At 40.4% G+C, this 27,746-nt stretch overlaps 1 protein-coding gene across 2 annotated transcripts in view; it reads right to left on the bottom strand.

Moving 5' to 3' along the window:
- Positions 1–367: 367 nt before the first annotated feature.
- Positions 368–27,746, bottom strand: part of MARCHF6 (membrane associated ring-CH-type finger 6) — an 82,673-nt gene continuing 55,294 nt past the window's right edge. Inside the window, exons 18-27 of one of the 2 annotated variants that reach the window (XM_046672431.1) lie at positions 26,494–26,631; positions 24,784–24,988; positions 22,604–22,673; positions 19,365–19,546; positions 16,170–16,304; positions 12,652–12,741; positions 10,571–10,703; positions 9,088–9,223; positions 3,194–3,288; positions 368–2,851 (exon numbers count right to left, since the gene is read on the bottom strand). In XM_046672431.1, coding sequence (XP_046528387.1) covers positions 3,198–3,288; positions 9,088–9,223; positions 10,571–10,703; positions 12,652–12,741; positions 16,170–16,304; positions 19,365–19,546; positions 22,604–22,673; positions 24,784–24,988; positions 26,494–26,631 — 1,180 coding nt within the window. In that variant the 3' untranslated portion in view covers positions 368–2,851; positions 3,194–3,197. Of the gene's footprint in view, positions 3,289–9,087; positions 9,224–10,570; positions 10,704–12,651; positions 12,742–16,169; positions 16,305–19,364; positions 19,547–22,603; positions 22,674–24,783; positions 24,989–26,493; positions 26,632–27,746 lie in introns of both variants that reach the window. The other variant, XM_046672430.1, reaches the window with a different exon arrangement.

Here is a 27,746-nt window from a genome sequence, read left to right on the forward strand (position 1 = left end):
AGACTTTTAAGAATACTTTAGTGGCAAGACATTTTACTGTTGTCTTTTCTTGATGGCAACTGAAAAGGTAAGATCCTAAAGGAGTATTTTAAACATAATCATTTAATTTTACAATGTAAAAAACTTGTCACAGTAAGTAGAGAGCTGAAAATACTCAATCCTGAAAATGAGGATAAGTAGCTAACTTGCGAAGTTTAAAAAAGCGCCAGTGTTCTTCTATTGGCCCTACGTTCTCCAGTGTGTGTGCGTGTCTGTGAATGCAATACGATGAAGAAATGTCCAGTGTGTGTGTTTACAAATACAATACAATGGAGAAACATCCAGTGCTTCTTTGTTTTGTTTTAAAAAGTCATCAATTCAACCTAAATTCAAGAATTACACTTTAATAATAGCATTTTGCCAATACAGAAATGACATATCTCAGATCAAATCATTTAAAGGAAGAGTTATTCTCTCTTACTTGAATAAGGGAAAGAAAAAACACAAGACAAGAATCCACAGTAATAACAATTATATTAAATGTCGAAATAAAAATTACTTTTTGTTTACATCTGGAATTGAGATGTCCAATATCCATTGTTTCTCCAGAGAACTAACAGGAAAAATCACCTAAAAACATGGAGCTTTTTTAAGGCTAGCTATACACAAACTTCACATTGGCATTTTTCTTCAGTTTTCATCTCAACTATTAGTACTTAATAGTTTAAAAATCAAACATAATTTGCTAATAATGAACAACTGCACACTCCATACTATGACCACTTGATAACTGGTCATGTAAAACTAACCCTAAATGTTGATTTGTCTTCAATTTATAAATAGCAAAAATAAAGCAAAAAGGTCTTCTTTCCTAATTAACTTCCTTGAAGACTGTTTTAGCCCAATGTAAAATGAAGCAAAACTACACTATTATTTAAAAAATTCTACATGAAGAGGGGCAGCAATCCAAGGACCTTCTGACCTAGAGGTTTGAAATATTCATGACTATTGGTTAATAATAAAATCTTGATGCTACCCAAGTAAATATTATGCCAGCAAACGCTTTCTTTATGAAAGTATCCAGCTTATTGAAAACAACAGGACAAAGCACAACTGAGAAACCAGGGGAACTGCTTCAGAAAGACAAAATAAAGTTATCTGTCAGTGAAATGGAGGGCAACTTTTTGACCATTCATATTTTTTTTTTTTTTTTTTACAAAATATAAGATTCATTTAAAATTTTGTAGAAGAACAATTTTTCATCTTTTATGCTATCTGTCTAGATCTCTTTCTGGTAAAACAGATAAATGTGTTTCAATGACTTTATATCAAGATCTACAAATTCTCTGAAAAATTAAAAAAGAAACCTAAATTAACATAATCAAGTTATATGCCCAATTTGATACTATTTTCTCCCAAAGAGAATAATTCATATAGACATACACCATGACAGGTGGCATTACGTTTTAAAATGCACCTAATTTTTAACAGTAGGACTAAGTTTCTAAGTAAAGGTAGGGCTAGCAAAGACCTTATTTCAAATACAAGAGAAAGGGCTGCTAAAAAGTGCCAAAAAGTGTAACACTGAATCCTATGTCAAGCTCTTTTTGATACTGATGTTTTAAAATATATTTTAAAGTAAAGTAATCACTTACTACTTTGGGAAAACTTGTTGAAATATAAAACCACCAGAACATATTGCTTTGATTTTGGTAGCTTATGTTTGGCTGACTTTCGTATTTTAAAAAATCCTCAGATTTGAGTCTATGGATTTTAATACTATATGGAAATTCTTTTATGGTCTGAAGATGTATGCTGTTCATTTTCTTTGAGAACTTCTAAGTTACTGTTCAACAACAAACACTACCCTTACAATATACCATTATTATTAAAACTTGGATCATGTGCCCAACCATTTTCACTATTTCTCTAAACTTCTAACTTGAAGCTTTGGTTACAAAGGAAAACGAAGTTTGTAAGTATTCAGTTTTCTGAGATTTTACAGCACGTTTCCAATGAAATACATTCTACACTCCTATGTTAAAAGGCCAGCTCAGCCAGCTTCCTTCTGGACAAACAAAATCAAGTTGGTTTTATTTGTAGTTTTATTCTGTAAATAAAAAGCTTTAGAAATTTGGGGATTTACTCATGGAAAACTAGGAGAAATGTAGTCCCCAGTCCTCACCCAATGATGCACTACCAGCAGGACCAGGTATTCTAACTAGTCTTCTCTAATGCTGTCGCTCTAAGACCACAAAGCACATCTACACTTAACAAACCTCTCAGTGTGTCCTAACGCCAGTAAGATGCAGTACCGTTGGTGATGATTCCATAAGATTTATGATCTGGCAGGACTTTTGGCCACTGTTGCCAAAAAGAAAAAAGATATCTGTGTGTGGGAAGGGGGTGTGAGGGAGAACTAATGAAAATCTTCTTTTGGACTTTTTTCCTCTAAATATAGACATGCCCCTAACAAGCACAAAAACCCAACTCCCAATGCTGATCACTAGGGATATTAAATTATCAAAATTAAAAATAATCTCCTCACCTAGTACAAGATACTATACAATATTACAAACACAGACACACGAAAAAAAATCAGGCAGTAGAAAATGTACAACAGCTTTGGTGTTATACAAAATAACTTCCAAAAACGATTGACAGTGAAGCACAAAGTCCATGTTTTCTTACCACAGGCAATCCGCTGCTGGTTTCTACTTGTTTCCTTTTACTTTCTTGGTAAGGTCTGAAGAGCCAAGAAAGGCAGAATGTAGTTTACTTAGTAAGAACTGCTAGGAACACCATGACAGTGCGCTCCAAAAGATGTCATTAAAAAGTCTTGCCTCTGCACTTTGGCTCTGTGGCACGTTTCCTGTCAAGATCACAGCAGGTCCAAAATAAAGTGACAACTAGATTTAATAAATTAATATACATTTTGTTTAAAGATGTACAATGCACATTCTGTTTAATCCAAGGTTTAGGGGATCCGGGAACTTCTATTTACACATGTACAGATCTCAGACAGCAATGATGTCAGAAGATGCAGGGAGGCAGCAAAGCCTTGCCATGCTGCTCTCTGAATGCTGAGAACACAAGTCAAATACATTTAACTTAAAAACAATGCTGAGAGATCACTGGGAAAAATCTCCAAAGAGAGAAGTCCACAAAAAAGGACACGTAAAGGCAAGGGGAAGGTCAAGGTAGTTGAGACAACCTCTTTATTCTTGGGACGACTGCGGAGGTGGTGGAGATGTGCCTTGTTTCCCAGACTTCCGTTCATAGTTCACGAGGCGTTGGCCCACAAGGTATCTAGGTTGTAAAAGCAGGGTGGTTACTCTCTTATACGGTCTTACGTATCAAAACATTCTTCCTAAGAGCAGCCAGTGATACAGTTTTTAAAATACAAATCAAATCACTTCACTCCCATTTCAAACCCTTCAACAGTTAGGTAGGTAGAGGGGAGTCCAGAATGAACACTTGTGAAAGGCACAGAAGCAGGCAGCGCATGGCAAGGTATGGGTTTGTGGGAAGACAGGAGGGCAGCAAAGGTCAGAAGGTCTCAGAAGCTGTGCAATGAGCACATGCTCCAGTCTGTGGGTTAGGGGTTCTCATAAACTCAGATACTTGGAGGCCAAAGGTGGGGAAGGGAGAGTAAACTTATTCAGGGGATTTATCTGTTATGGATCATATTTAATAAAACAATTTAGTGACAGATCTAAAGAAAAAGAATGGAAATACAATAATCAGGAATCTGGGCAGGGAGGAAATTAAGACCTGAAAAGCTCCATGAAAAGGAGAAATCAAAAGACAACAGAGGGGTCGGCTCCGTGGCCGAGTGGTTAAGTTCGCGCGCTCCTGGGTGCGGACATGGCACCGCTCATCAGGCCACACTGAGGCAGCGTCCCACATCCCACAACTCGAAGGACCTGCAACTAAGATATACAACTATGTACGGGGTGGGGGGTGGTTGGGGAGATAAAGCAGAAAAAAAAAAAAAGACAAGAGATTTCAACGAGGGCAAAGGGGAGATGGCAGAGAAGTGAGTGTATGTGAACAACAGAAGGTAGGAGATTATGGTCCAAGAACAGAGTATTAAGTGCTCCTAACTTATGTGACGTGATGGCAAAGAGTGCAGGACTGTAGAAACAGAGACAGAAGTTCCTATGATTGGAATGACAAGGCTGGAGGTCCTCCACCACGACACTGCATCCCTACAACACGGGTGGGAGCTGTAAGGGAGAAGCAATGACATGCCTCACTGAACATGGGGGAATGGCCTGGAGGTTGACCCCTGAAGGACAGTGGGTGACAAAGCTGACAGCGACGAGGAGGTGGCTGGGGTACAAACGTGCTGGGTACTCATTTGGAGGCAGCAATGCAGATGCAGGAGTGCCCAGTAAAGCCTTACTCATCTGAGTAAGAGTAGGAGAGTGAAGCCAGCATGTGACACGGCTGCCAGGCAGCTGAGGTCTCTGAGACTCAGTTTACTTATCAATAAAATGAGAACAACAGTCCAATGTCCTACAACTGTTTTAAGAAATAGAAAGTATGCAAAAGCCTTGGTATTGGTAACAAAGGCCTGGCATGGGCTGAATGCTCAGTGTGGGAACTTTCTCCACCCTGACTTTCATCTGTCACTTTTCTATCAACACATGTAAGCCTAATGAGCTATTTTGGCAGTTTATGTCAAGTAGTTTAACATTTTACTTCTTAAAACATTTCGCTAATCCTACTGTTTCTTCATCCATAATATCACTGCTTAATCCTTTTTCTTTTTATCATAATAATTCTTTTCCTGAAGTTAACCATTCCTTACCCTACTGTTTCCCAACCAACCAGTGTTTAAAACTGTATTTTGTAAATGTTTTAAACAATGACAACTGAGTAATATCTGACACAATACACAAAGCACAACCTGACACACATGTAATCACAAACCCTGTCAAGATATGCCAAGAATGGGGTTAGCATTGTGGCAATGAAAAAGCACTAAAAAACACAGAGAAAAGCAATGTTAACTTGCCCGGGACTGAAAAGTAACTCAGTGGCAGAAAAAGGAGACTGAACCCATTCCCAACTCTATTACCCTAGGACCCTCACACCTCCAGTTCACCACGTGCACACACGCGAACACTCAGCACCCCCTACAGACCAAACACTGCTAGAGCGTGGATATACAACAGCAGACAAGACACGCCCTTCCTGCAGCCTGCAGTTCAATGGTTCTCTCCATGAAGCAATAGAAGGGAAAGATTAATAGAGTATACTGGGCTGCAAGAAAAGAGCAGCAAATAACAGGTAAGAAATGATGAGACCTGGGTGGGAAAGGAGCACTGGGGAAGACAAGAAGGGCGGGCGACAGGGGTGAAGAAGAGAGCAGCAGAAGGCTCCCAGGGCCTGTCTTGTTTGCATTCTGTCCACAGTATTCACTGACTCTCATCACTGAACCCCTCCTCATCCTTCCAGGGTTGCCAGAACTTTGTCCTCTGACTGCCTAAGTGTAGTCGTGCTTTTTACCAGCAGTAAACACTCTGAAGAAGCCTTGAACACTCTAAATTACGTTCTTAAAAATATTACAGGCATGCCTCAGAGATACTGCGGGTTTGGTTCCAGACCACCGCAACAAAGCAAATACCAAAATAAAGTAAATCACACAACTTTTTTGGTTTCTCAGTGCATATAAAGCTATATTCACACTACATTGTTATGTGTGCAATAGCACTATGTCTCAAAAGAGTACATACCTTAGTTAAAAAACACGTTATTGCTAAAAAATGCTAACCATCATGTGTGCCTTCAGCAAGTTCTAATCTTTCTGCTGGTGGAGGGTCTTGCCTCAATGTTGATGCAGCTGACCAATCAGCATGGTGGTTGCTCAAGGTTCAGGTGGCTGTGGCAATTTCTTAAGACAATAATGAAGTTTGCTGCATTGACTGACTCTTCTTTCAAAACGATTTCTCTGTAGCATGGGATGTTTGGTAGTATTTTACCCATAGAAGAACTTCTTTCAAAACTGGGGTCAATCCTCTGAAATCCTGCCACTGCTTTATCAACTAACTGTATGTATTCTAAATCCTTTGTTGTCATTTTAACAATTTTCATGGTATCTTCAGCAGGAGCAGATTCCATCTGAAGAAGCCATCTTCTTTGCTCACCCATGAGAAGCAACTCCTCATCTGTTAAAGTTTTATCATGAGATTGCAACAGTTCAGTCACATCTTTCAGGCTTCACTTCTAATTCTAGTTCTCTTGCTATTTCTACCACATCTGCAATTACTTCTTCCACTGAAGTCCTGAAGCCCTCAAAGTCATCCATGAGGGCTGGAATCAACTTCCTCCAAATTCTTCTTAAAGTTTATTTTTTTTTTTTGAGGAAGATTAGCCCTGAGCTAACATCTGCCACCAATCCTCCTCTTTTTGCTGAAGAAGACAGGCCCTGAGCTAACATCCATGCCCATCTTCCTCTACTTTATATGTGGGATACCTACCACAGCATTGCTCAGTAAGCCGTGGGTAGGTCTGCACCTGGGATCCAAACCAGCAAACCCCGGACAGCTGAAGCGGAATGTGCAAACTTAACCGCTGTGTCACTGGGCCAGCCCCTTAATGTTGATATTGTGACTTCTTCCTATGAATCACAAATGTTTTTAATAGCATCTAGAATGGTGAATCCTTCCCAGAAGCTTTTCAATTTACTTTGCCCAGATTCGTCAGAGGAATCACTATCTAGAGTAGCTACAGCCTTATGCAACGTATTTCTTAAATAAGACCTGGAAGTCAAAATTACTCCTTTATCTATGGGCTGCAGAATGGATGCTGTGTTAGCAAGCATGAAAACAACATTAATCTCATTGTATATCTCCATCAGAGCTCTTGGGTGACCAGATGCATCGTCAATGAGCAGTACTATTTTGAAAGGAATCTTTTTTCCCTGAGCAGTGTGCTTAAAATATTCAGTAAACCATGCTGTAAACAGATCTGATGTCATCCAGGCTTTGCCATTCCAATTACAGAGCACAGGCAGAGCAGATTTAGCATAATTCTTTTTTTCTTTTTAAAGATTGGCACCTGAGCTAACAACTATTGCCAATCTTCTTCTTTTTTTTCCTTCTCCCCAAAGCCCCCCAGTACATAGTTGTATATTCTAGCTGTGAGTACCTCTGGTTGTGCTATGGGGGATGCCCACCTCAGCATGGACTGATGAGCAGTACCATGTTCATGCCCAGGATCCGGACCAGTAAAGCCCTGGGCCACCGAAGCAGAGCATGCAAACTACTCAGCCACGGGGCCAGCCCTAGTGTAATTCTTAAGGGCCCCCAGATTTTCCGAACTGTAAAGTTATTAGCTGTATTAGCCCCTAACAGGAGAGTCAGCCTGTCCTCTGCAGCTTTAAAGCCAGGTACTACTGACTTCTCCTCTCTAGCTATGAAAGTCCTAGATGGCATCTTCTTCTAACAGAAGGCTGTTTCATAGACATTGAAAATCTGTTGTTTAGTGTAGGCACCTTCATTAATGATCTTAGCTAGATTTTCTGGATTAACTTGCAGCAGCTTATAGACATCAGCACTTGCTGCTTCACCTCGCACTCTTATGTTACAGAGACGGCTTCCTTCCTTAAACCTCATGAACCAACTTCTGCCTGAAGAGAGTTAGCGTCTTCCTCTGGATTAGGCTTTGGCTTAAGGGAATGTACTGGCTGGTTTGATCGTCCATCCAGACCACTGAAACTTTCTCCATATCAGCAGTAAGGCTGCTTCACTTTCTTATCATTCATGTGTTCACTGGAGTAGCACTTTTAATTTCCTTCAAGAACTTTTCCTTTGCATTCACAACTTCACTGACTGGCACAAGAGGCCTAGCTTTTGGCCTATCTCAGCTTTCGACATGTCTTCCTCATCAAGCTTAATCACTTCCAGCTTCTGACTTAAAGGGAGAGACGTGCAACTGTTCCTTTCACCTGAACACTTAGAGGCCATTGTAGGGTTGTTAACTGGCCTAATCTTAATACTGCCGTGTCTCAGGAAACAAGGAGGCCCGAAGAGAGAGGGAGGGATGAGGGAATGGCTGCTCAGTGGAGCAGTCAGAACACACACATTTATCGATTAAGTTCGCTGTCTTATCTGGGCGTGGTTTGTGGTGCCCCAAACCAACTACAATAGTAACATCAAAGATCACTGATCACAGATCACCAGAACAAATGTAATGATGATGAAAAAGTTTGAAATATTATGAGTTACCAAAATGTGACACAAAGTGAGCAAACGCTGTTGGAAAAATGGTGCTGGTAGACGAGCTTGACACACGCTTGCCACAAAGGTTCAATGTGTAAAACAAGCGCAGTATCTGTGACACACAATAAAACAAGGCATGCTGTACTCTTAAGAGTCTTTGGCGTAAATATAGTGACCACGTAATTTGTTGTCCAAACCGAGGCACTCACGAGTAAAAGGGGGTGCTGTTAAAACAATGACGAGAAGGCAGCATGTGTAAACTGCTAGGCAAACCAGGACAGGCAGTTAGTTATAAACTCACTTTCTCTGCTAGACGCCATTAAAGCAGAAGCAGATTCAGCCTTCCGTTAGGACACAGAAAGTCAAGTGGCTGTTCTCCCTGGAAGGTGTTTTCCTCAGTCTCTCACTGAGCTAAGTCGTACAGTTTCCTCAAAAGAGAGGGCCCCACAATACTTTTGCAGTAACCTTACAGCCTTGCTCAACAATGGTCAGAGTAACCCAACGGGCTTTGCTTGCAAGAAGGGCTTGGGCAGGCACTGCTGATTCTTAATGTAGGCTTTTTATCTAAAAACTGAAAACTATGTGAAATGTTTTTTGAAATTAAAAACATTAAAACAAATATATTTGAAATTTAAAAATCTTCTTCCCCAAACCAGTTTCTCCCAGTCTTTTTGGTTTCCATAAATGACAACTCCACATTCCCAGTTGCTCGCCCAACTGAGTCCTTGATAATGTTCCCTTTCACATCCTACATCCAGTCTGTTAGCAAATCTTGTTAATTCTATCTCAAAATACGTCCAGACTCTGAGAACTTTTCAAAATTAAGAAATGAGACACTTTAACAAGAGTGGCTAGATGAATGGCAGTCTAAACTTACTTGTCATTTTTAATATGTTCATAAAGGCGCTTAAACTGGCGGACCTGGAAGGACAAGATTCCCATCAATACCACAACCATCAGTAAAAACGGATAAATCCGCCGGTGGACCAAGTTTTGCATTTCTGCAGTTACACCTGTGAAAACAAAAAAAAGGAAAACTCTAAGTGTCTCACAATGATAGTGAATGAAAAGACGTCCTTTTCCTAAGAGGGGACTGGTGGTGCTTAACTGAAACTCACTGTGTACCAAATAGAGTGAGGTCAAACTGGAGGCAGCCACAGCTAGAGGAGAAGCCTTGTGAACTATGCCAAGGAGCTGGATGGTGAGGGATGGTGTTTTAAAGGCCACAGAAGAACCAACGAAAGGATGTTCACCAAAGAGGAACAATGAGATTCATTCTTTTGAAAGGTCATCATGGCCACAGCGTGGAGAACGAATGGCAGCTTCAAAGAAGGGATAGCAGAGAGGAGGCTGTTGACGTCAAGGTGAGAGCTGACATCTGCCTCTACAACAGCCAGAGAAAAAGGCGCCAGAGCCCAGAGAACAGGTTCTGGAGGCCAGATTCATGGGGCTTGGAGACCATTTTGAGTATGAGAGCAGAGAGGCTCAGGTAACAAGCATGACCCTTCAAGCTTTCTGAGTTACACAACTTGCTGAATGACAATGCTACTCACCAAGAGGAAATTCAGGAGGAGAAAAAGATCTGGAGGGGAAATACCTGGGATGATAATTTTGAACATATGCTGTGTTTAAGGTCCTGCAAGGATTCTTCAGTACACAACTGATAAGACAATGCCTAGTTGTAGAAGTGTCACAAACTAGCATCTCCTCTTCGGTTTTCTTTTTACGTGAAAGAACATTTTTTAAATTAAACATAACAACGTTAATTTTACAAGTATGGGCTCACAGCACTTCTATTCAGGAGAAGACAGCTGGAAGGGAAATCTATTCCTGCCTATTTCGGAGAGAGTGTAAATGTCAATACTTTCTCACCTGCCTAGAGAAAAAAACTAAACCAAAGAGCTTTACGATCCTCCTCATGTCGCCCTGAGTAGTCAAATCTAAGAAAAACAGTCTTTTGAAATTATTGTTTTAGGTGAATTTAATATTCACAAATAAAGCATGAGGAGCCAGGAAGACTATGATACTAGGAGTGACTAGAATGTAACCACATTGGGCCAGCCTGGTGGCGTAGTGGTTAAGTCCGCCTGCTCTGCTGAGGCGGCCCAGGCTTTGAGGGCTCAGATCCCAGGTGCAGACCCACACACTGCTCATTAAGCCATGCTGTGGTGGTGTCCCATATACAAAAAAACAGGAAGATTGGCACAGCTGTTAGCTCAGGGACAATCTTCCTCAAGCAAAAAGAGGAAGACTACCAACAGATGTTAACTCAGGGCTGATCTTCCTCACCAAAAAAAAGGAGAACATAACGATGTTAATAAAGGTGCTCTCTCTCAAGCTCCCCAAGCAGCATTACCCACCTAGTAAAGGAACGACGCCGGATGCTATGACGTAAGGTACACACAGGGAAAGCAACAGCACAGAGATCACTGGTGCTGCCAGTTTACGAATGATATAGTGAAGGTCAATGTTCCGGATGCCATTTGCGTAAACCTGAAACATGGGGGAAAAGATTAGAACAAGGATCTAAGACAAATTCCTCCAGGTTAACAGAGCAACATCTACTGAATCCAAGCCACAAGGAGCTGAATCTACCAGCCCAAAAGGATTCAAACTAGTTATTTTTTCCAAAGTCAAGGCAAATTCTGAACACAAACTAAGTATGGTACCCATAAGTTTTTAAAGAAATGCATTTGCTTCCTTACACTTTGCATTTGACTCTGGTAAAGAATGAAATAAGACACTAATCTAGAATCATAACTCCACTAGCCTTGCACTGTACAATACCAGACAGCATCCAATAATATCAGCCGAAGATCACATAACTTGAAATAACTTCATAATGTCTCGTGTAAGAGTGATCTGCCTTACTACTCAAGACTGCATTCATTTTATGTGAATATAGGGAAACATAAATGGGAAACATGTTTCTGAAAAGCTTGTATAAAGCTAATTTTCACAAATGAAAAGGTACTTTATGTAAAAACTTAGAGTGAAAGAATTCTACAGTGAGTATTTAAAGTTCTAGAATTTCTAAAATATTTCCAGGAAGTTCTACTGGATAGGACTGCAGAGGAAAGAATGGAAGTTGGAGAACCTTGGGAATAATGGGAATAAAGATGGCATGCAGAGGGGGACAAAACAGAAGAGTGTTGCTCTTGTTTTTCCCCCAGCACTCGAGCCTCCCCCTGGCCCACAGTCAACACAGCGTGGGGCACCTCCACCCGCTCCCTCAGAAGTGGAATCCCTCACAAACAGGCCGGAGCATTCGGATGTGAATGACTAACAGGCAGAACCCTCCAATGGCACACTTCCTGTCCCAAAGAAACCTATTAAACCAACTGCACTGAAATTAATGCCGCAAGGTACCGCAGTGTTCTCAACCATTTTAAACTTAGACACTGGTATGAGAAAAGGCAGCATCGGAGAACAAAATATAATGACCAGCAGTGTTTCACAGCCTCCGGCCGTGACTAAACCCTTATCCTCCACGTTCCTTTGCAAGGGCCAGTGTCACCTGGAGACTCTGGGGTGGACTGGCCTGCACTCTTATCATGAATGGTGCTCACTTCCATTGGGCTTCAGATCAGCCTGCACTCGAGAGGCACATGAAAACATAAAGCAAGTCCCTGGCTCTCCCCACCCCCACAAATCTCCAGGTATAGAAATTTTTTTGACTGATTTTCTTGCACATACTGGGCGAAAAGCCACGGTCTTTATTTCCTATACATCAAAAGGTGGACCTTTACTGCTACAGAACTATACTACCCCTATTTATTTGGTACTGACCTAAGGATAAGAGGGGTTGTCCACAAACTTAAAGAAATAAGTACCTAAATCTGTTATGTCGGTTATTTTGTATTAGAAATCTTCCTAAAATGAATTATCATACTTCCCAGTCTTATTATCAAAGTATAGAAGCACAATCTACCTTTTTCAAGGTTATCACCACAACGACCAAATTATCTGATGGTTCCATAATACACTAATAGTCTTAGGTGCTACATAGCTAGAATATTCCCCAAAAACTCTGCTTTTTAAATCTCTTATTTTTTCTGCCTTTCCTTTATTTATTGCCTTGAACAACAACCTCTTTTCTCTACTACAGGTTCAGAAACCTAAATACCAAGCCTTCATCAGAACTCCTGCCCTGAAAAAAAAGCACACATGCTAATTTTGCCTTTACTTTGGACAGGATTCTAGGTACTTTAAGCCACTGGTTAACCTTCAGATAAGGGAAGTCTTAAGAGTGGTTGATTGAAAATTCATGGTGATAAAACAGCAAACTGCCTTCTTCTTTTTAAAAAAAAATAGTTATATACGCTCATTAAAGAAAATGTAGAAAAACTCAGAAAAGCAGAAAAATAAAAAATAAGAATCCCATCAGCCAAACATAATCACTATCATGCCCAGTCTTTTTCTGAAAACCAGTTTTGCTTACCTGCTCAATTACAGTTTTCAACCACCACTGAGGCCCCATCAATGTTATTGCTGCAATGATTTTGGCGTGCAGGACTCCAAGTGCCCAGTCCTAGGGTAATAAAAACCATTTAACTGATTTTTGTTTGTTTTTAGCAATAACTCAGCATAGAGGCTATACAATTTTCTTGCATTATTTTGTTTCAAAACAGAAGTTCTGAAGGATTAGTAACAATTTTCTAGAAGACTGAAAAATATATACTGGAAAATCCAGGGAATATTTCCCCCAACAGCTCAACAGCTCAAGTTCGATGTTTCTATCAAAACTCAGTATCTTTCACAAATCTACATTATTTTCCCAAAAGAATTCGGAAAAGTGTGAACATTAATGGAGATCTCAACAAGCAAACAAAAAAAACCAGTGCCATGATTTTATTCCATCAAACCATCGTTAGGCTGTTTTATTGGTTTTGGCTAAGCTAATTATGTCAAAATAACATGTTGGAGCCATGTTTGGCCTAAAGAAACACACAAAGCTTCTCGACTGGGTCATTCACCAGAACACTTTCACTTTTACTGCTGTTTTGTGTGCATATGCACAGTCTTCCCTCTGCCTCCTGGGTTTTTATCCTCCTACTTGGATGCTCAGGCTCCACAAGCAGTTCTCTATCACTAAGCATCTGCTCTGATTGCTCTGCCTCACCTTTCTTTCTGTGGCTACTAGGCCTCTCTTAGATAAAGATTTGTTCTTTTTCTCTGCAGGCTCCTTGAGGCTCAAGTCAGACTGAGAATATTCTAAAGGGCTAAAAAAGGATCCCTTGCCCTTTAGACCTTTGGGACAGCAAGCCAACACCCCCAATGAGAAAGCCTCCCTGCTTTTTCTGTACCCTCCCAGGGGAGGGAGGAAAGAGCCAACCCCCCAATTCAGCTTTCTCTTGGCCTTTGGGAGTCCAGAAGGCACCCAAGTGAGGTTAACGTTCACCTGAGGAGGGCCAGAGTGCTGAGGTTCAAGCTCTTTCAAGATCCACTGTATTCCAGTCCTTTTCCACAGAACAGGACATACCACACTAGCTCCTCTGCTAGAATTCCAAAAGAGCCCAGTCTCCCAAGGATCTGCAGCTGCCTGACGCAGGAAGGGCAAGTGGCCTGGAGTCAGGAATGGTGGAAAGGCAAGCTCTTCCTGCAGACTTCAGGGCTTTATCCAGAATATTAAGGATACCATGCTGCACATATCCATCTACAACTTGCATTTCTCCTCTACTCAAAAATATATAATTGATAACAAAGCAGCAACCAATGATGTTAGCCAGGATAAGGGGAATCTTTGGTCATTTTTGAGGTTTGGACAATGCTTACGTCTTGCCTGTGTTCAGACATGATTATGGCGGGGTCTTGTTTTTGTCTTGATCCATCATGGTCAGAGTGGCCCTGTGTGATGCTGATGTTCTCTGAAATTGTTTCTGTCCAGCAGGAGAACACCAAGGCCTAGCTGATAGTGCCAGGCCAACTCCTGGGTGTCTGGGGCTGCTCTGCTCTTTTTCAGTGTGGCAGATTGCATAACATCACATGCTATCTGTCTGCTGCATTTGCAGTGATCACTGGGTTAAGGCAGCATCTGCCTGACCCCTCCACTGTAAAGCTGTGTGTTCCCCCTTTGAGATATCAAGTAATCTGTAAGGTGACACTTTGCCACCACGCAAATAACCACTTCCACATTGTAGTGATGTCAAAACATGCCCGCAAATTCCTCTCCTATTGAGTGGTGTTGGAGTCTATGTCCCCCTCCCTTGAATCTGGGCCATTCTTTGCAACTTGCTTGTACCCAGTAGAAGGTAGTACAAAGCGATGCTGTAGGACTTCTGAGAAGAGTTCATAAAAGGTGATGCCACTTCTGCATTTGTTGGGACACTCATTTCCCTGAAGTGCAGTGTAAGAAACACTTGAGGCTAACAAGCTGTAAGGAAGCCCAGGTACATCCAAGGGCCCGAATCAATAGCCTAGATGGGGTATAACCGACAACCAGCATCAACCCTCACATGTCAGTGGTGACATCTACAAATGATTCCAGCCTCGAGTGTCAAATCACACTCAGCCACGGGGTCTTCCCTGCTGAGGCCCCAGAAAACGTGGAGCAGAGACAGACTGATATGCTCTGTCTTAATTTCTGACCCACAGACACTCAGACTCTGTGAGTAAAATAAATGGTTATTTTAAGCCACTAAGTTGTGAGATAACACTTCAGAGCAATAGTAAGTGAAGACCAATCAATTTTCACCTGATGAGTTCAGCAGCCACTGACCACTCCTGCCGGAATCAACTATTTTAACTATTGCAACATGGTGATTTTCTAATTCTGTAATTTCATCTACTCATTCTATAAAAAATGTCTTTCTCTCAATCACGGATGCTATTTGTATAGCTGTAATACAGCTCTTACAAGAAAAGCATCATATATACTTAACTATTTCCCTTTATGACTCATTTCTGTCTCTCATTCTATGAGCACAGTGGATCAGAGGCAGTTTCCTACATGTGCGTGCTCTGTCTCACTTCCTGGAATACATTGCTTCCTTCCTTCCCCACTCCTCTGTACTCTACCAGGCTGTCCTAGACAGTATCTTCTACAGAAAACTCTACCTGAAACTCCCAAAGCTAGGTTAGATAGCTCTGCTACACAACACCGCAGCTCCCTGTGCTTGCTCCACTCACAGCACAGTCTACCTGTGTGCCTGCCTATCCCTCCCACCAGCCTGTGAGAGGTCCTCAAGAGCCCCATTTCCATCTTAGGGATACAGTACAGGGTTTTGGCGCACATTAAAGCACTCAAGCAAATACTTGCTGTTAAATGAAAGTTGTGGAAATTCTTCATCTGGAAAGTAGAGGAAGTGAAATATATCCCAAATAATTTTCATTTCCAGAAAATTCATTGTAATATATTTAAAGAAGGTAAAAACAAGGCTGGAAAACCTTTGAAGGACTGAAGTTGATGCCTAGCTCTTTCCCCTAATATCTCTTAAGAATTTGAGGTCTATGACGTTACCTTCTGGCTTTAAGTACTACAGAAAAGTTAAATTTCTTTTTCTGTGAGCTTTAAGACCTTTGCTGTGACCTACATAGGTTTCCTCAGAATGCTCTTTTTAATAAGCCTATGACTTTGTGGGAAAACATGCTGTAATTATTCAAAAAGTACAACTTACTGCTTAAGTTAAAGTCTCAAAGCCAAAAGGAGCAAGCGATCTCTCACCCTAACTAAAAGTGGAAAGATCAACATGTATTAGTTTGTGTCTTTAAATATTGGTGAAGCCTAACGAATGGTTAGTGACATTTTAACAGCATAAAGTAATGTCTTTTAAAGGAATTACATGACCTGCATATTTTGAAACAACAGATTAAAATGCATTGTTTAATCAATTTTACAAGGCTTCCTAGAATAGGAAAAATTAAGGAGTCCTTCTAAACAAACTGTTTAAAATAACAAAAAAATTAAGGATTTTTCTGATTCCAAAACAATAAAAATACGAGTAAAAGATGCACACTTACCTGCCATGGGTAAAAAAGAGGAGTCTGATCCAAGGGAACCCTCAAGGGAGCAACAATAACCAGCTCAAACAGGAGCCCCAGGAGGAGCGGGACGACTCCAGCCAGGAGCACTGCAACTATCAAAGTCTTCATTATCTATCAGGAAATGAGAGAAACGTCACTCAAGACAGTCTTTCTGATTATTAGCCAAACTCTTTATTCCATTTGGAAGTTATTTTTCTTCTTTGACCTGATGCCTAACAGAACCAATATATTACCTTAAACAACTTACACACATTTCGTGTTACATGTTTAATTAAGATTTGAATGAGGAACTATAAAAGCTCAAGCTATAATGAAAACACGAAATTACTATCCATTGTTGCTACAAAATTAATTTTTTGCTACAAAATTAATTTTATTACATATACTAAACCAGGTGGTTTTGCCATTTTTTTCAATCTCATTCTCAGGAGTTGGCTTTTGTTTGTCCAAGAAAAGCTACTGGTTGTCCCAAGCCTCCGACCCAATGGTGGCCCACCCACCAGCTGACTGGTGGCCCCTGAGGGGGGCTGGTATAGAAGAAGGGCTCTGCCTAACCCTAGTTAAGGTAATTAATCAAGCTGATCAAACTGACTCCCTCTAGAACAGTGCAGTCCAACGGAACTTACTATGATGACAGAAATGTCCTACATCCACATTGTCCAACATGGTAGCCATTAGCCACATGGCTACTGTATTAGCACAGCTCTAGAATTTGGACCAAGTGGCAAGTGAAAACAAAGTAGACACAAAACGAAAAGAAGAGATACTAAAAAACAGCCACTACATTTGACATCAGCTTCAAAAGAATCTTTTCAGACACCATAACCCCTCACATGAGGGAAACAATAGAAAGAATAAACAAATGGGACTTCATCAGACTAAAGAGCTTCTTCAAGGCAAGGGAAAACAGGATTGAAACAAAAAAACAGCCCACTAATTGGGAAAAAATATTCACAAGTTATTTATCCGACAAAGGGTTAATCTCCATAATACACAAAGAACTCACACAACTCAACAATAAAAAAATCAAACCACCCAATTACAAAATGGGCAGGGGACATGAAAAGACATTTCTCCAAAGAAGATATACGGATGGCCAATAGGCACATGAAAAGATGCTCATCATCACTAATCATCAGGGAAATGCAAATCAAAACTACACTAAGATACCACCTTACAACTGTTAGAATGGCAAAAATATCCAAAACCAAGAGTGACAAATGTTGGAGAGGCTGTGGAGAAAAGGGAACCCTCATACACTGTTGGTGGGAATGCAAACTGGTGCAGCCACTATGGAAAACAGTATGGAGATTCCTCAAAAAGTTAAGAATAGAAATACCCTATGACCCAGCTATCCCACTACTGGGTATCTATCCTAAGAACCTGAAATCAGCAATTCCAGAAGTTCCATGCACCCCTATTTTCATCGCAGCATTATTCACAATAGCCAAGCATGGAACCAACCTAAGTGCCCAGCAACTGATGACTGGATAAAGAAGATGTGGTATATATATACAATGGAATACTACTCAGCCATAAAAAAGGACAAAGTCGTCCCATTCACAACAACATGGATAGACCTTGAGGGTATTATGTTGAGTGAAATAAGCCAGACAGAGAAAGACGAACTCTGTATGACTCCACTCATAGGTGGTAGTTAACATATGGACAAAGAGAACTGATTGGTGGTTGCCAGGGGAAAAGGGGGTGGGGGGAGGGCACTAGGGGTGAAGTGGTATACCTACAACATGACTAATAATGATGTACAACTGTAATTTCACAAGGATGTTAACTTTCATAACCTTAATTAAAAAAAAATTAAAAAAAAAAAAAGAGCCACTACAAAATCCTGACAGAAAAATCCATCTTTAAAGTGGCCTTGACGTCTGACAACCCCCCTTTTTCCTAAGGTAGCTTCAGTGAATACACTTGTTTCAACAAGATACTAACATGGTACGCGTGAAGACACAGTACTTGCTTCTACACATGGCAACTGGATGATGTGGAAGAGTATTAAATGCAAACTGCTATTAGTTGGTTCTGTACTTAAATATAGTTAAGTACCTCATTATCTTATGGCTTAAATAGCAATTACATTCCTCCAATCATAATATGCAATGAATCTCATGTTTTTCTTTCAACACTATTATTAAGTGGATATTAAACTTTCGGTGAAATTGAAATATAAATTCAGATACAAAATTAGAGCTGATTACACAAATGAAAAGGCATAAGCAGCGACCTAAAAATATTTGCCAGCTACAGCCAACAACACAATCAATAAATCACCACACTTAGCCACACACCTTACAGAGACACTTTTCCCCCACCTTTGTGGCAACTAAGTTCTTTATTGAGAATAATATCCATCACTCACTACACTTCCACATTAGCCAAGACACTCTTGAATTAGCAAGACTGTGTAATTAAAGGAATCCCAATTACACGAAAAACATTGACTTGATCATGAAGTCAAGATTTTACATATTCATATAGATCAAAAAATCAAGTTTTAGAAAAAATATCATTAAAAGAAATTTCTACTTTAACAAATTGATTTTAAATTCTACAGAATATCTTTTTTTAATTTTTTTTTAAAATTTTTTCAAGGAAGATTAGCCCTGAGCTAACATCTGCCACCAATCCTCCTCTTCTTTTGCTGAGGAAGACTGGCCCTCAGCTAGTATCTGTGCCCATTTTCCTCTACTTTATATGTGGGACGCCTGCCACAGTATGACTTGATGACAGCATGGCTTGATGAGCAGTCCTAGGTCCACACCCAGGATCTGAACCAGCAAACCCTGGGCCGCTGAAGCAGAGCACACGAACTTAACCACTGCGCCATGGGGCCAGCCCCCAGAACATCTTATTTCTTAAAAAATGTAATCCAGCTCCAAAATAAGTTTTCTAATTACATTTCTAACTCAAGGGTCTTACTGGGTCACTTAATAGCATGATTTTCTTTTAACCCCGAAATACATCTGACTGTGGTTCTCAGAATGAACTAGAAAGCTATTGTCTTAAAGGAATATTCCTTCCAACTCAAAAAAATCAACTCTCTTGACACTATCAGAATAATGAAGAAGCAAAAGAGAAAAGATTTAGAGAAATGACTGGAAAAATATCTACTAGTCCTGTCAGACAAGATCAGTCGTTATGAGAAAAACCTACCATGAGGGACCACTCTTTAACCTTCTGGAAGATCACTCTGCGCCCCTGCGGCATCCACGCCACCAGCACCGTCACCGCCCTTATGGTTAGCCAACAAACATAGAGACCACAGGCAGCTGTGTAGAGCTCATGGATTTTGGCAGTCCCCGTCCAAAATGACATTAACCAACGGCCAGCAAAAACTGAAAAGAGAAAGTCTGATAAATGAGATACATGACTATGTAAAGAGAACTGTAATCCTGATGCTAATTTTGTACTACTAGTATTTTTCATCATTCTAAGTGATTAGTAAAAACACATCATATTTTGATATGTCAGTGTCTTCATTAACAACAAAAACCAAGAAAAAACACTCCACAAACTCTAAAGAATGCAATTATTTGATTAAGACACAACTAAACCACAGTCAGTCACTGGGGACGAGCTCTCCTGTGACGTGCACTCTGGCTTGCCATGCCAATTACTTGTTCTTCCAGGTTTGAAAAAGCTTGAGAGAGTTGTTGTTTTCATTGTTTTTACCACCAAATAAAACCAATATACACATAATAGGACAAAAGTGGAGAATTTACTTTCTATTATTTGTGCTGTCAATACTTTCAATTTTTAGGAATATTACAAATAATTTAGAGTAACTTCCTTTCAATTGGCTTGTTCATCAAAATAGGAAACTAAGCTTATTTTAGTAAGAAAATGGGCACAATAACATTTTAAAACACAATAACCAAAGAATATCATATTAATTTTCTCAGGAAAAAAATAAGATCTAAATATACTGAAGCTTGGGAAAGAGATCTGAGAGTTGTCTAAGGGATTGCCTCACACTCAAACAATTACAAAAAAAATTCTCTTTGTATTCACAAAAACCTAACTCTCAGGCAAGATCATTTACATAGCAACTTTCTTTCCATGGTTACTTCTTAACAAGGCTAGCTAGAACAGCAAAACCCAGATTTCCAGCGTATTTTTCTATGGATTGATTTCTCCTGAATAGAAGACTGTTACTTTTGAATATCTAACACGAGCCAGTGGCTGTTCTGGGCATTTTCCATATATTATCTCAATAATCCTCCCAACAAGCTACCACCTCCATTTGAAGAGCAATAGAGCCTTGCCCAACCAAGGTGACACAAAGGTAGAGGCTGAATTTGAACTCAGGCCTACAGGACAAAGCTCATGCTCTTGACCACTGGACTACACTACCTCCAATCAACTAGACAAGCTCAACAGTCAAGGCTTACAAGCCATAATGCTGGTAACCACAGACTTCCTTGCAACCTCACGAAACAGCATGGGTGTGAAAATACCTCATTTTTAAAGGCAAAAACATGTAGATGTTACATGAAATATAAAAGCATGTGCATCTTAATTTGAAGATATAAAAATGATCACTGATAATTCTGTAGAAATGTCTAGTGTTCTCTCAATATATTTCTACTCCAACGCTTTTTTTCTTGTTGTTTGGTTGGCCGGTTTTAAAAAATTTAATTACCAACTTTTTATTCTAAACTGCACATACTTCTAATCAAGTGTTTTTGAGAGGACAGGGTCAGTTTGCAGTTTGCAGTAACTCACTATCAGTTAAATTACAGCTACAGACAAGTAACCTATGGGGGGAACAGCCTCCTCCCGCCTTAAGCATGTACTATGACACCAAGCGTTTCTGTGGTTAAACATAACTGCATTCTTTCCATTAGATGGCGGGACTGGATTAACTGGGAAACATTTAGTAAGTCTTCAATGAAATTAAAGTACTTTTACTGCCACATTCAAGTATAAAACTAAGTTTCCTTCTTTTGTTAACTTTGTATTAGTATTTCTGATAAAAACATGAATATGGAACACAAAAACCACAAATGTAAAACTGTCCAAAGCTCAGAAACTAAGTTTTCTCAGCAATACATTTACTACGTTGCACCCAATGGTAAATGAGACTTTGTCATTTTAACAGGTGTGATATAAGGAGCAGTGAGCTTAAGAGCAAAGTTTTAAACGTCAAAAATCATCATATGGTAAAAAAAAAAAAATCTTCGTTTTTACCAGGTTAAGGTAAATGACAATTCCTACAGATTAGAAAACATTCTTCTTTTTTAGAAACCTCACTTGAAACTAAATTTCCCAGTTGTTCCTTCCTGGCCTTAGCCCTCATGGGAAAGCTCAAGTACTTAATACAAATCTGACATACCAAATTATACTGAGTTAGTGTTATACTCAAGACACTAACTCAATGTACACTTATAGGCCTGATAAGAGCTGAAAATTATCTTTCACTTAATGATTATTTAAGTGGCTAACACCTATCAGTATGATTTAGAATTTTCTGGCTCAATATAAACACTAACTGGCAGGGTGGGGCCAGTAAGCTGTTCCTGACACTTTGTCATTGGCTTTGGACTCCACTCCATTTACCCCTGACCTCTGCAGAAGATGACAAACTACTATATTCATCCACAGCTCCTTACTTGTCAGATGAAGAAATGTTGCTTAGCTGAAATTTAAAGATTAGTATTTGTGAATACCAGACAATAAAGGAAAACAGTCTGGCTTCATAAAGGTCTCCAGCGACAGGAATTAGCAGATTGGAAAGGTAATTACATATATAATGAGGGCAAACGTTAATTAACATCAAAAGACTGGCTCTAAAAAAATGACTTAAGGGGCTGGCCCCGTGGCCGAGTGGTTAAGTTCACGCGCTCCGCTGCAGGCGGCCCAGTGTTTCGTCAGTTCGAATCCTGGGCGCGGACATGGCACTGCTCGTCAGACCACGCTGAGGCAGCGTCCCACATGCCACAACTAGAGGAACCCACAACGAAGAATACACAACTATGTACTGGGGGGCTTTGGGGAGAAAAAGGAAAAAAATAAAATCTTTAAAAAAAAAAAAAAGACTTAAGCCGCACAGATGACTTTTTGAAGACCCATAATCTAACAGGACAATGTCCATGAAAACTCAATGACCACATTTTTTCAAGTAAAGTACTTGCCAAATAAAACTAAAGTACTTTACTTGCAAAAATGAACCATAAATTATATCCTGACTTTGTCCCCCTCTGCTCTGATAAAAATGAGTCCAATGAGACAGACAGCTCTAAATAGATCAATGTTCCATATTCAATCAAAAATTAGGGGAAAACTACTTCAAGTTTATATTTGATGAAAGATCACATCACAGCAAGATATACACTTATAAACAAAGCGACTTTTCACAATGTCATCAGCAGATAGCAAGGATGAGCTCCCACCTGGTAGAGTAAGGCAGATGAGGCTGGCGATCAGTAAGGTTATACACATGAAGACAATCAACAAAAATATCTGCAAGGCAAAAATAAGACTGCATAAATCATATATATGTGCTCAACACAGTTTATCACACCCCTGAAGGAATCAACACAATTTTCCCCGGAAGAAGAAACTGCCCATATTTGCATTTCCAGGTTTCCTTCCATTCCACATAAAAAGGAAAGTCTTATTTTAGGTAAAATCACCTATAATTTCAGCCAAAAAGAAAATAAGTGTTCATTTTCATTTTGTTTCATATAAACAAAAATGTCAGCAAGTAACAAGTAAATATATTTTTTACTCTGAGAGCCTAAAAATAAAACAATGAGCTTAAATTTTCCCTATTAAAAATAAATATTCACTTTTTAATCAAATTATGAAAAACATCTTTTTATGAAAGCAAAGCATACTCTCTAACAGCACAGTCCAATTAGAACTTTCTGTGGTGATGGAAATGTCTCCATCTGCACTGCCCAACAAAGGAGCCATCAAGCACTTAACATGGGGTCAGTATGAATGAGTAACAGAATTTTAAATTATATTTACTGAGCCAGCCCTGATGGCCTAGCAGTTAAACTTTGGCACACTTCATTTCAGCAGCCCGGGTTTGGTTCCTGGGCGCAGAACCACACCACTCGTCTGTCAGTAACCACACTGTGGTGGTGGCTCACACAAAAGAACTAGAAGAACTTACAACTAGTGTGCAACTATGTACTGGAGCTCTGGGGAGGAAAAAATAAATGAGAGAAAGATGGGCAACAGATGTTACCTCAGGGCGAATCTTTCCCAGCCAAAAAAAAAAGAAAAAAAAAGAAATATTTTCTTTGTGTGTGTGTTGCCTACAAGAAATTTACTTTTTTCTTTTTTCAGCTTTACTGAGGTATAACTGACAAATAAAATTGCAATATATTTAAAGTCTACGATGTGATTTGATGTATATACACATTGTGAAGGGATTCCCACCATCAAGGTAATTAACACATCCATCACCTCACATATTTACAAATTGTATTTACTTTTAATTAAGTTTAAATGTAAACAGCCATGTGTAGCTGGGTCACCTGTACTGAGAAGAGCAGATAAAAGGGAACACACTGAGAGAGGAGGGAAGCGGCTATCCCAGACAGAAAGGTGCAACTGCTGCTGGCTGTCTACCTTACCAGGCACAGGTCTTCCCAAGTTCAGGGGCAGAGCTCACTGGGAAGACTGAAAAGGACAGACAGACACTCCGAGAGGAGCCTCTGCGGCTTTGTCAGCTCTCACTGCTTGAGAAACTCTTTCATGATTCTCTAATCTGGGTCAGAAAGTACCTTCTGCTCATCCAACAGCCCCCCATCTCCCACAGCTCTCCTGCATCCCCTACCCTCGAGATACACTCAACTCCCTGCGGTCACAAAGCTACCACGTCTAACTGACACAAGCCTAGAATGCCCTTCCCACCTTCTATTTTTCTCTCTGCCTGGCCTCCTAGCTTTAAAGACCTAGAGGCATCACCCCCTCCATGAAGATTCTTGAAGGCTTTCCAAAAAAGTGTTCTGCAGAGCAAGAAGTGAGCAATCGTGTAACATGCTGCTAATATAGGAAGGAAAATGAGGACCAAGACCTGACCACTGGATTTAACATCATGAAGGTCAGTGGCAACCCTTGTCAAGAACGGTTTTGGTGGAGTTTTGGGGGGAAAAGTCTCTCAGTGGGACAGGCCCTTCCTTAATCAATTTGGTCTTCAGTTTCATCAGCTGCAAACATGAGATTATTACTCATACCTTACATTATTGGGATAAGGATTAAATGGGAGAAAAAATATTAAAATGCCCATTCCACTTCCCGACAGACAGTTGAAATGTATCAATAATGTTAATTTTTCATTTGCTGTAGGGTCTTTCATACTGTTCCTTTCAAACAGCAAGGAGCAACAGCACAGCAATAGCACAGGAATCCCAACACTAGGACCGATTTCTAAAATTTGATAAACTTACTGATATTTACATATATTAGAGGACCAAAAGACACAGGTTCTCGTTAGAAGACTCTAAGACATGTCTACACAGAGGACTACATGCTAACAGCACCAATAACAGCACCACAATTTCTCAAGAGAAATCTGAAAACACTCGACTTCTGGTTAAGTCTGTGCAGTACCCACCCTGAGTGGAAAGTTTAAAGGCCGGCGGTAAGGCTGAAAGCCGACGGGCCCTCCCTGCTGGAGTATGGCTTGGTGAGCTGCATGCAGGCCTTCCCCCACCACAGGGATAGCGTTGTTATTTCGAGCGTGCTGGTTATTGTTAACTTGTTGGTTTGCACTGTTCTCATTTTCTTCCTGGTCTCCCAGCAAATAGGAATGAAGATCCCTGCATAAAAAGTTTACAACAGTGAAAATTCTCACTTCAGAATAAAATGGCAGACATGAGACTGACTTTTGTAGCAATTACTACTTAGGGTAGAAAATGTACAAGTAGAATCTATATGTAGCACCATTACCTCAATCTGGTCTAAGGTTGGCGCATGCTTTAAATTAAAACTTCCAAATTTAACGTTAATTAACTTACAGAATACCCCATAAATTCAATCTCTTTTATGTTTTCTTTAGCCAGTATCTGAGAAGAAATCAGTAACTGAAAAAAAAAAAGTACAATGTACAAGATACTCTATGTGAAGATCTCAAGGGGAAAATTCAGCTTTTTTCCTTCTCTAAGGATGGCTACTGTGTCTGCTCCAACATGTAGCTCAACTAAAACCTCCCAATCAGCCAAGACAAAAATGAAATGGGGCAAGGAGGCGGGTCCGACAGGGACATGGGGCAGACAGAGAAGGAAAAATCTTCAGTCAAATACAACCAAATGCATACTTCAGATTAAGTTATTCACAGGATGCCACACACTTTCTGAAGAAACGTTTAAATCACAAAGATTTAACTTTTTTTCTCTCTCTTTTTTTGAGGAAGATTAGCTCTGAGCTAACATCTGCTGCCAATCCTTTTCTTTTTGCTGAGGACGACTGGCCCTGAGCCAACATCAGTGCCCACCTTCCTCTACTTTATATGCGGGACGCCTACCAGAGCATGGCTTGCCAAGCGGTGCCATGTCCACACCCGGGATCCGAACCAGTGAACCCTGGTCCGCCGAAGCGGAACGTGCGCACTTAACCGCTGGGCCACTGGGCCAGCCCCAAGATTCAACTTTTAAATAGCATATAATATATAAACCTTGAAAAAGATAAAGGCAACATGCTGACTAAATGACTGAGAAACCAAATCTGAAAAGAGCCTATTTCCCAGGTTAGGACTTCTAAAATAAGAGTAAGTTGGTTTGTTTTTAAGGCACTAAGAAAATTTTTATTTTTACTCTGTGTAATGAAATGAAAGATCTTGGGGCAGTCGTAAACCTCAGTAAAAGGGTAAAAACATGCATACATTCTCCATAAAAGGATGAACAATGATTACAAAATTAAGAAAAATTAAAAATTTTAGAAATAATTATTATGTACACCTGCAGATATCACTGAACTCTCTCTTATTAAAACTAATTTTTCCAGGGGCCGGCCCCGTGGCCGAGTGGTTAAGTTGACGCACTCTGCTTCCACGGCCCAGGATTTCCCTGGTTTGGACCTTGCACGCAGACGTGGCACCGCTCATCAGGCCATGCTGAGGCGGTGTCCCACATGCCACAACTAGAAGGTCCCACAACTAAAAAAGCAAATATACAACTATGTACCAGGGGGCTTTGGGGAGAAAAAGGAGAAACAAAGTCTTTTTAAAAAACTAATTTTTCCCGAGTGGAGCATGGAACATACTTTTTCAGAAAGGTTATTAGACCAACACAAATGACACGCCCACGAGTCACCTGCCTGTACTTACAGCAAGTATCCAGCAGTAACAGTCCATGCTCGCACAAGCCCCTTCAGCCACTGCCGTGTGTGTCCCTGCTCAAGTAATGCTGGCAAGACAACCTGCAGCAGAAGCAGCTCAAGGGACAGTTCGCTCACTGGAGCATCACTAAGACAATCACAAAGAGCCATAATTTACAATGTGAATTCTATTTCCATTATAACTATATCATATTAAACATTCAATGAGATGATAAGAAAACTCCTTGAAGAATAAAATGAACTCATTGTCTTTATCACCTCTCTTCCACCGAAGCCAGCAAGGCTTCCCCCTCAAACTCCACCAAAACTATTCCTGACAAGCGTCGCCAATGCCCTTCGTGGTGTGCAATCCAATGCTCAGGTCTTGGTCCTCACCTCACTTGCTATATGAGTAGCACGTTACACAATTAGTCACTCCTTGCTCAAAAGACTTTGTCCTTGAATGCTTTTCCAAGACCCACTGGTTCCCCCTTTCATCTCCCGGACCTGGAGACAATGAAGGGCCCCATGCGCTGTCCTCTCTCCTGTTGTCCACACGTGCTCTCTGGAAGCATGCAACCTCATGTGGCTTAAAATAGCACCTTTCTGGAAATTTCCTTGTACTGCTCTGACATCTTCCCTAACTGCTAACCTATATATTCAAAGCGCCAGCTCAATGTTTCACGTAGACATTAGACACCTTAAATTCGTCATGTTCAATATCAAATTCCCACTCTTCCTTTTTAATCTTGCTCTTCCACAGTCTTCCTCATCTCAGTAAATGGCAACTACGTCCTTTCAGGTGCTCAGGACAGAAACTTGGATCCCTGACCGCCTTTTTTTCACCCCACATTCAAACAGCCAGAGAATCCTGTTGACTATACCCTAACAATATCCTAAATCTAACCACTTTTGTTACCTCCACTGCTACTTCCTTCATCTCAACCATGCTCACCTCTCACCAGGAGCACTGCATTATCCTCCAGCTGGCTTCCTGCTTCTGCCCTGGCCACCCTACCCAGTCTCTTCTCATCATAGCAGCCAGCGTCTGATCACTCCTCTGCTCAAACCTTTCCAAGAATTCCCCAAATCACTCAAGCTAAAGCCAAAGTGCTTATAATGGCTTACAAGGCTCTCTAGGGTGTGGCTTTCCATGACCTCTCTGACCTCATGGCCAACCATTTTGCTTCCCTTCTTCTACTGCAGCCAAACTGGCCTCCCTGCTGCTCCTCAAACAGACCCCAATGCCACTGCACTTGCCTG

Source organism: Equus quagga, chromosome 9 (assembly GCF_021613505.1).
Source record: "Equus quagga isolate Etosha38 chromosome 9, UCLA_HA_Equagga_1.0, whole genome shotgun sequence".
Classification (NCBI taxonomy): Eukaryota; Metazoa; Chordata; class Mammalia; order Perissodactyla; family Equidae; genus Equus; species Equus quagga.